At 42.2% G+C, this 10,355-nt stretch overlaps 1 protein-coding gene across 1 annotated transcript in view; it reads left to right on the forward strand.

The window, feature by feature from the left end:
* The window catches only part of CACNA1G (calcium voltage-gated channel subunit alpha1 G), a 199,046-nt gene extending 193,701 nt beyond the window's left edge, over nt 1–5,345 (forward strand). Inside the window, exon 35 of the mRNA XM_075014142.1 lies at nt 3,981–5,345. Coding sequence (XP_074870243.1) covers nt 3,981–4,829 — 849 coding nt within the window. The 3' untranslated portion in view covers nt 4,830–5,345. The remainder of the gene's footprint in view (nt 1–3,980) is intronic.
* The last annotated feature ends 5,010 nt before the right edge of the window (nt 5,346–10,355 follow it).

A 10,355-nucleotide genomic window follows, 5' to 3' on the forward strand; every position in this document is an offset into this window, starting at 1 on the left:
GGGCTGTGGAGGTCCAAAGAAGAGAGGTGAGTATGCAAACCCTGTCAAGTTTTCAGACACGTATCCGTAACATGAACACCTAAACAAAAATACTTGTGTGTGTGAACATACACCCACGCTAACAGATGTTTTTATATCATTACGGCTATGTGTGCATATATATTGTGTATGTGAACTTTCCTGCAAATACTTGCATGTGCTTAATCTGAAGTCTGTGAGAAGACTTATTAAACTCAGGGGTCGTGTCTAGATGAGCAAGTTCTTCTGGAAAATGAGGCCCTCTTCCGAAAGAACAAGTGGAGCGTCTACACACTAGAGCTGCGTCTACACGTGCACGCTACTTCGAAGTAGCGGCAGTAACTTCGAAATAGCGCCCGTCACGTCTACACATGTTGGGCGCTATTTCGAAGTTGAAATCGACGTTAGGCGGCGAGATGTCGAAGTCGCTAACCCCATGAGGGGATGGGAATAGCGCCCTACTTCGACGTTCAACATCGAAATAGGGACGTGTAGACGATCCGCGTCCCGCAACATCGAAATAGCGGGGTCCTCCATGGCGGCCATCAGCTGGGGGGTTGAGAGATACTCTCTCTCCAGCCCTTGCGGGGCTCTGTGGTCACCGTGGGCAGCAGCCCTTAGCCCAGGGCTTCTGGCTGCTGCTGCTGCAGCTGGGGGTCCGTGCTGCATATACAGGGTCTGCAACTAGTTGTTGGCTCTGTGTATCTTGCACTGTTTAATGAAAGTGTGTCTGGGAGGGGCCCTTTAAGGGAGCGACTTGCTGTTGAGTCCGCCCCGTGACCCTGTCTGCAGCTGTGCCTGGCTCCCTTATTTCGATGTGTGCTACTTTGGCGTGTAGACGTTCCCTCGCAGCGCCTATTTCGATGTTGGGCTGAGCAACGTCGAAGTTGAACATCGACGTTGCCAGCCCTGGAGGACGTGTAGACGTTATTCATCGAAATAGCCTATTTCGATGTCGCAACATCGAAATAAGCTATTTCGAAGTTGGGTGCACGTGTAGACGTAGCCAAAATGTGTTTTTTCAAATTCCTTTCAAAAGAACGCAATGCTTCTTCCAGGGGCCCTCGCCCTCTCCCAGATGAGGAAGAGTGCCTTTTCCCAAAAGATTCTTTGGGAAAAAAGCATGCGTAGACACTCTGGGGGCCCTTGGTTCAAAAGAGCGGTCCTCACGGTGCCGGATTTTTTGACCTCTGGTCCCTTCTTTCAAAAGAGTGGGGGCTGTGTGGATGCTCTCTTTCAAAAGAGCAGATTGTTCTTTTGAACTGCTTTTTTGTATGTGGATGTGCTCTTTCAAAAGAAGTTCTTCCGGACGAGATCTTCACCTTTCCAAAAATCACTGTAGTGTACACATGGCCATGGGGACTACTCAGGTGCTCATCTGTGTGTGTGTGTGTGTTTTGCATAAACCTTGGAAGGATCAGTAACAGAGAGGGAGCCGTGCTAGTCTATATACTATCAAAACAAAAAAAGCAGTCCAGTAGCATTTTAAAGACTAACAAAGTAATTTATTAGGTGATGAGCTTTCGTGGGACAGACCCACTTCTTCAGATCATAGCCATACCAGAACAGACTCAATATTTAAGGCACAGAGAACCACAAATAGTAATCGAGGTTGACAAATCAGAGAGCAGAGGGGCAGAAGGGGAGGGGGATGGAGTCAAGAATTAGATAAAGCAAAGTATGTAAAAGAGCCCCTATAATGAGCTAGAAAATTTGCCATCCCGGTTCAAACCATGTGTTAATGTGTCGAAATTGAATATAAAAGAGAGTTTACTGAAGAGGAATTTTCACAGCAGTTTGGAAAGAGAGACTACTGAATTCTCTTTTATATTCAAATTTGACATATTAACATGTGGTTTGAACTGGGATGGCAATTTTCTAGCTCATTATAGGAGTTCTTTTACATACTTTGCTTTATCTAATTCTTGATTCCGCCTCCTTCTGCCCCGCTGCTCTCTGATTTGCTCACCTTGATAACATTTTTCTGATTTGTCAACCTTGATTACTATTTTTGGTTCTCTGTGGCTTAAATATTGAGTCTGTTCTGGTATGGCTATGATCGGAAGAAGTGGGTCTGTCCCACGAAAGCTCATCCCCTGATAAATTATTTTGTTAATCTTTAAACTGCTACTGGACTGCTTTTTTGTCTTGAAAGTATCAGAATGTATGTATCTCCAGGTTCTTCCCAGGAAAGAGAACTGGGTGATATTTACAAGTTCTTCAGATTTCATTTTAAAGAAGTAATTTTGAGCAGCTATAGCACAAAAGTGTTATTACAATTAAAGCCCAGCTCCGCATCAAAGTGAATGCAGCTCTGTTTTTCTTTTTTCCTCAAATTTTATAAAGAGGAAACTAAGCAGTCTCCTCAGGATGAGACATTTTCATGCCGAGCTATTGAAATAGAGTTATGAATTCTTTAGCAAAGGAGCACACAGCACTAGGGAATACAATGACTTCTGAAAATGGGTAGGTAAAGCTGTCATGTGAAGTTTACTGCTTAGAGCCAATTTGCAGTGATGGGTAAAGATAACCCCCTATCTGACTCCAGACAGCATAGGTAAAACATCCCTTGGGGAGCCTGAACTCAGACAGTATAACAGGCAGAAATAATTATGAATGCTTCACTCTTGAAGTTCAATCATCCATTTTGCTTTCATAAAATTTACCCCACCAACAAGAATTTTCAAGTAATTCTGTAAACAATGTGTCAAATACCTGTTATTTTCTGGAGATTTGGAGATGTTTAGCATTGATAGGACCAAGGATTGGTCCCTTATTTATTTATTTAGAAGCCACAAGGTGCTCGCTACATGATAGACAGTCGTAAATTATTTTGAAATTCCTTATGCCAAATGTGGTAGCACCCAAATGGCACCGGAGTTCAGAAAAAGTCTCTATTCCAAAAGTTTCATGACCCCTCATACGATTGGGGTACCGGAACCAGAATACCATGCTCAAAACGGCAGCAATTTTAAGCACAGGGAAAAGCCAGGGTGTTGCTATTTTGGGATACATTTGTATCCCGAAATAGCAATCGCCATGTAGGCGTAGCCTAATAGTCCTACTTACAACAACATCATTAATAACTAAATGAAGATGCAGAGCTTTACCGTGTAGGTGGTGGTTGGTAGCATTAGCTGGTCTTTTGTTAATCCATGGGCAGCATAGCTTTGAGCAAGCTCCCGACTACATGGAAAGGAGGGGCGGGACTGGGCTCCTGCCTCACGTGCCACTCTTGGCATCTGTGCCAGAGGTTGCTGACCTCTGGCTTAGTGCTGGGGAGAGTGTATTTATATTTAATTAATAATATTCCAAGCTCCCTACTTCTAGGGCTTTATTCATGGCCCAGCAAAACACCAAGGCACATAGTTACCTTCAAGAGCATATCCAATCCTATTCCTTTCAGCAGGATGATTTGTGGGCTTTAAGCAAAGGCCAGCCCAAAGTGCTTTGCTGGATTGTGTCCTTGATATTGACTTCAATGGGCTTTGAATTAACCACTTTCCTCACTCGCAGAATTAAAAATAAGGCCAATGCTGGGAAAAGTTTTGAGGAGCATTTTGAATGTGGTTCTCTAATCCTATATACTTGAAGGATACAACCTGTGAGTGCCCAGAGAGGTGCTCAGAGCTGTGTTAGTCTGTTTCAGCAATTGGGAGTCCACTGGCACTTTTATTAGGGCGTTAGGGCATAAGCTTGATATTCCTAAAGCATTAAAGTTCAAATTCTGCTGTACTCGTGTACACCAAGAGTAACTCCAATGAAGTCACAGAGTTACTGTAATATTCTGGATTGGAATTTCTCTGCATTTGTGTTGGTGTTTTTTCAGAGCAGAGTTTGGCCCAGGCAGGACAACCAGCCCTGTTAACTTTGTGCCTTCCTTGTAAGTAACCTTTGTTTGGTGTCTCTCTCTCTTCTCTGACCATTACACTCCTCCCCAATTCCTTGGCACACTGCTGCAGGTGGCAATAAGGAAAGACTCCTTGGACATGTATTGCTCGGAAAGCAAAGAGACGCTGCATGCTGAGGTGAATGAACTCTCTGATACAAATGTGCCAGCCGTATTCACAGAGGAGCCATCAGAAGCAACTGAATCGTCCCACTGGAGTCGATCAAGTGTTCACACCCAGCATTCTCACAATCAGTATAATATTTCCAAGCACACGCCAGCATTGTGTGCATGCCCAGGCTCATTTCAAGAGACACGTGGAGACTCGATGGACCAAGAAGTATCTGAAATAAACAGCTCTTTGGAGCCTTTCACTTCAGGAACTCATACAGCCTTGAGTGCCTGCACAGTGGTTCCTCCTCTGACTCCTAAGAGGAACATAGGCAACAGCGGCAATGTTACTTTGAAGGACCTGAAGAAATACTACAGTGTAGATACCCAGGGTCTTCTCAAAAAACCATCGTCTTGGTTAGATGATCAAAGGAGACATTCCATAGAAATTTGTTCCATGCAAAACAGCCCTCAGCACCATTCCACATCTAGTTCTTCTGGCTTCATAAGTCAGGTCTTCAGTGAAATGGAAGGGTTGCATGGAACCCGGCAGAAGAAAAAACTGAGCCCCCCATGTATATCTATAGACCCGCCAGATGGACAGAGTTTGTTACCTAGAGGATCTCATGGTATTTCACCTCCCAGTGCAGACATTTGCTTGCGAAGGCGTGCTCCATCTTGCGATTCCAAGGATTCAATAGATATAGGAGATTCGCTGCTTCCAGACAGTATGTCAATCTCTCCTACCCCAAAGACAGACTTGTTAACACTTCCTAGTTTTTCCTTTGATCAAACAGAAATGGACCCCTGAGATATATTTCTGTTGGTGCCAAATGTTTTCTTCCTTTCCTGTAATAAACGAAAATACAAATTAAAAACAAACAAAAAAACCCTCTGTATTCTCAAATGGCACTGGGTAAAAGTTTCCAAAGAAAGCTGAAAGAACCAGTGAGGCAAAGATGGTTAACCTATATCACGCTTACTTGAGCATGTGTTCTGCTTAGGTAAAAGCAATACATTGTGCAGAATCAATATGTATATTATATTTTATTAAATTAATTGACTCTAGTATTGCGGGATGTACTACATTTTGTGACTAACATCTTGTTTAATTTTCTTCTGTTTTATGTATCTCAGAATATTTCTGAGATAAAGTTTGGGGTTTATGGACATTTTACAAAAAATACATATTTAATCTTTTTTTTTTTGGTTCGTTTTGGTTTGTTAGAGTGGGGGCATTGCAAAGCACAGGATATCGCCAATTAGTGCATTACAGACAAAATATATCCCACGGTAAATAAGGAAGGAGAATGATTTGAAAATTGTAACTTCTCCCCACTCCTTAATCGATTTCTGCGGGAAGTACTCATTTGTAGAGTTTACAGACGCAAAGGCATTCTTTTAAATATTCAGATAATTTTCCAAACTAAAGTTAAATCACCCAGAGTCAAAGCCGATGCTCTAGAACAGGAATGCCTGGTATGCTGACAGATGCATGAACATTTCTAAAGTAAAGAGAAGTTAATTGCAAACTAGCCAGCTGGGCTAGCGACAGACTTCTCCAGGCCTGGGCAATGTGAGGGGAGCTATAGGCGCCATGGAAGGAGCAAGGCCTCACGTGGAAGGGGTGTGGCCAGGAGCAGCCAACCCTCCGCGCTGCCACGGTCACACTGCATGAGGTGCCAGCAGCCACTGGAAAGGCCCAGGGCTCTGGCTTCTGCTATTGCTATGGCAGCAGCGGCCCTGAGCCCCAGGCCCCTTTAAATCAAGAGGCTGGAGTCACGTGCTCCCTCTGTCTCTCCCTCTCCCTCTTCCCCGTTGGTGGCCCTGCTAGCATGAGACAGTATTGGTCTACATAAAACGGTATTAAATCTATTGCCACAGACGACAACGGTGGCTCTTAAAAACTTGTCAAGGGATGTAATTTTTCAAAAGCACCTAAATCATTTAGCCCCCTCATCCCACGGGCACTTTTGAAAATTTTAGTTAATATCTTTAGATCCCTAAGGCCCAATCCTGAGCTCTCTTGTTAACAGCTTAGCATGGGGTAAGTCCATTGAGTTCAGTGGAGTTACACCTGTGAGAGAGAAGAATCAGACCCCTAAGTAACATTTGCAGTTAGCTAACGTTCATATAGCTCTTATTCAGAAAAGCACCTAAGCATATTCTTGTGACCAGCCCTGTCCCAAGAGCACGTACACCTAGATTTTTGATATTATTGAGGAATTGTACTGCAATACCTAAATGATTTAGGAGCCCAGCTTTCGTTTTCAAAGTGATTTAGGCATTTGGGAGCTAAATGCCATCAACTACCCATGAGATTTTAGCTCCTAAGTTCCTAAATGCCCTTGAAAAGTAGATTTAATCTCCTAAATCAGTTACGCCTTGCACAGCAATGCCTAAAAATCAGGCATAGGCTCCCCAGCCCATCTCCATTGTGTCTGCATGAGCTTTATTTTAAGTGTGTATTTGGAGCATTTCAACCAATAGGATTTAGGAGCTTAAAGATAAGCATATGCTCAAGTGCTTTCCTGAATAAGAATGGTTTGCAGGCTTGGAGGCTATTTGAAGGATTACGACTATGCAGGCAGCCTCTGTCGACAGAAGTCACTGTCGACAGAGAAGCCTTGGCAGTGCCTCTGTCCACAGATCTCATCTACACATAAAAGCAGCTCAAAAGAGCCATCTGCTATGTTGACAGAGAGCAGCCAGACTGCCCTGCCCTCTCTTGATAGAACAGCTGACTGGAAGTTCTGCAACAGGGCTGCCTGGGGAACTGGAAGCCACCTCTGTCAACAGAAGTGCCTACACGGGCACTCTGTCGACAGCATGCTGTCAACAGAGGCGCTATTCCTGATCAGGACCAAGGATAACGCTGCCATCTGGACAGTTGAGTTTTGTTGACAATCTCTCGACAGAGTGCTTTAGTTGTGAAGACGCTTGGCAAGTTTTGTTGACCAATGGCCTGTTCTGTCGATAGAACTTGCCCTTGTAGACATGGCCAGTTTCGTTACAAAAAAGAGGAGGGAAGCTTGCAGTACAACAACTATCTATCTTAGGTAAAATGGGTACGTTTTCCAGTACCGCACTGGGAGCTAATCTGTCATTTCTTGCAAACCAGGAAATCATAGAACCATAGAATTCTAGGGCGGGGAAAGGCTTTAACAAGAAATTCTTTCAAATTGTGGTATGAGAATAAATTAAGCTAGAATGTTTACTATGTCCTTAATGTCAATCACCTCCAAAACTGATGGGCTAAATTCTGTTCTGAGACCCCAGGCAAAATTCTGTTTGTGAAAGTCCAGATCAGAGAAAGCAGATTAGGAAACGCTGCCAAATTTGTCCCAATTAAGCCCAAAAAAACCTCTCAGCTACAGTGTGAATCTAAAGTGAACTTAATTGAATCTAAGTAGAATTGACTTCAGCCTGTGGCTCCTTAATAACTAATCCACACTTAATTTCAAGTATTGGAGTGGTCCCAATTAAACTCATGAGGCTAGTAACATGCTTAAAATTCTTTGATTTTTTTTTCAAACTCCAGGGAGATTTGGGTTCCAAGTCCTTTCGCCGGTTCAGAGAGTCTTCCCAGGTTCCTATTTGTCTCTCAGTTCAGTTCAAGTAAATATACAAAAGGAAGATGCCCTATATCCAGGTTTCCCTGAAAGCTGAGAGCTTGGGTGCCGCCCCTCTGATTAGCAGGGCACTCACAGCCCTCCTCAGTTAGCAGCGTGTGTTTCTGTGGGTGGTGCACACTGCACATGCCTTGGTGCACACAACAAAATTTATTCTGTCCATGGCTGGAAAAAATAAGCGGGAACCTTGCCTGTTGCTGCTAGGTCCATGTGAAGATTTAAGTTACTTTTATTTTTGCATGAGGAAGTTTACTTCCTAAACTATCACTACTGATTTTGCAAAAACAACAACAAGTCCTGTGACACCTTATAGACTAACAGGTCATTTGGAGCGTAAGCTTTTGTGGCAAAGACGTCCTTTACAAAAGCCAGGGATTATGCAGCAGGGCATAATCAGTTTATTTTGAAGATGAATATCTTCTATTGTGCTTTCCAAATAGATTTTTCTTAGCTGGAGTGGGGGTTAACCCCTTTTCCAAAGTCCTAATGTGTGCTCTCACAAAGAGCATTCTCTTTGATCAACCAACTCCAAATCCAAAATGCAACCCAACTCAAGCAATAGTTACAAACAAATCTTTCCACAGTCTTTCACCCGGATCCCATTTAAGGAAATAATAAAATTACAATGCTTTAAGCTTGAGAAATATTCTTAATCCATTTTTTGGTTTTACGCTCTTAATGAGCTTTAGACTTGCCTTTCAAACCTACTAAATTATTTGGCAAAATGGTTGGGCCACTGAAATTACTGTGCATAAGTTTGCTAAGTGACAAGCAGTGCGTTTCTGTAGCTTGGAGTAGAGTTGCCTAATAACAAGTCTACACAACAGAATCCATTCCCTGTAATATAATGTGCAATATATTAACCTGACATCATGGTGCAAGCAGTTAAAGCCAATCCACACTCAAAGCGCCAACTGTAACAGGAAGCTAACAACTGTTTAATTTAAAAACTGTTCTGTTTTCAGTACCTGGGGATTTTCCTGCTGACAAGGCTTGTGTAAATAAGAATAAAACAAAATTTACATGATACATTCATGTTCAATAAAGACCAATCAATAGAAACATACTGTACAAAGATGCATTCAGGAAAAAACGTGCATGTAAAATAGTTTGTTTTCTAACTGATATGAATTTTTTTCTAGCTGCCCTTTTGACAAATAAATATACGTACAACAGAGTGTGCAATAATCTTAAAATAATTTTAAATACCTTGGGGGGGGGTTTTATAGAATTTGCCTTTTTTAAATACACATGTACAAAATCCACAGGAATTCTGTAGAATGGTTATGTTGACTGAATTTTTATATTTTTGTAGAAATCTGTAGAGAAATTGTTAAAAGTGTTCATAGCATCTTGGAAAGAGAAGCAGCTATGTCTAATATTTTCTTTTAATAAAGTCGGGGCCAGACCTAGTGTATTCCGAGATTTATAACCAAGTTCCAAAGACTGCGTGAAGGTAGCGGGTTAGAATGTTGCAGTGCTACACAGTTAAAGTACTGTACTGGTATAACACATGTCCACCCTGAGAAGTCAGCCAGCCCTGACACTAGTACACAATCACATTGCTCTCCAGTTCATTCAAAGCACACCAGCACTTTAATATTGTGGATTTACTGTAAACAGATGGGAATAGAATATTCCACTATTGCCAGTCTTATCTGTGAGAGGGAAAGAGATGGTGATCATGTCTGGAAACATGTAAATTCCATATTTGCAGCCATTGCACATAATGTTTCATAGACAGATTACAGGTTATTTAAACTATAGATAATTTGGAGGAGGGGAAAACACTGTTTTTGGCTTCTGTAGATTGCACTCAACACAAGGTTTGGTATAAGGCACAAAGAAATACAAAAGATTCATTGTTGTAAATTAGGCTTTGCCCTGGTCCCCCGTCTCTGCCCCGTTGAATATAATAATCCATGTACACTATTACACAAGATGACTAGAGTAGGCACAGTACAATTGCAATGTCCGTAACAACCTAGCATATAGGATAGAACTTTGTATTTAATAGCTAATATATTGTTATACTGTATCAGGTATATAAACCAAAATCTGGGTCTTTGATCAGGGCAACAAAAGACGGTATTAAAGGGGAAAATTGGGTTTAAAATGTTTTCTTTTTTTAAAAAAATGAGTGTAAATCTTTACAAATGACAAAAACAAATGTGTGCTATTAAAAGCTTTTGAAAAGAAAAAAGAACACTTTGCTTCTTTTGTTGTGGAAGATGGTCTGGCCAAGTGCTGGCCAAGTTCTAATTGTAAACATCTCAGAGGGGTGTGTTATAGCTAAGTTGCAGCAGATCAGCTGGGGTAAAGAATGGTTTGTAAATGTCAGACCTGTGTGAAGTAGTTGGTGTTGCCAGGCATGCCCTGCTTTGCTAAGGCGTGGCCTACTTTAGACCTTAGAATTGACTGTAGATACTCAAGTCTAGCTATGGCACTTGCGTAGCTAGAACTGACGTACCTGCAGTCAACTATAAGGTCTGTCATCCCTGAGGGAGGTCGTTGGGAGTGTTTCTCCTGTCAACCTCCCTTACTCCCCACGAGAACAGGAATACAAGGGGTCGATTGCGGACCTCAGAGATCGGTTTTGCACATCTTACCAAATGCGTGAAATCAAACTTCAGAAGATCCGCCCTGAATGGGTTGATCTCCCCTAAGTGTAGACTTACCCTAAGAAAAGGAGGTTGTCAGTTGTA

The sequence above is a fragment of the Carettochelys insculpta genome, chromosome 20 (genome assembly GCF_033958435.1).
Source record: "Carettochelys insculpta isolate YL-2023 chromosome 20, ASM3395843v1, whole genome shotgun sequence".
Lineage (NCBI taxonomy): Eukaryota > Metazoa > Chordata > Testudines > Carettochelyidae > Carettochelys > Carettochelys insculpta.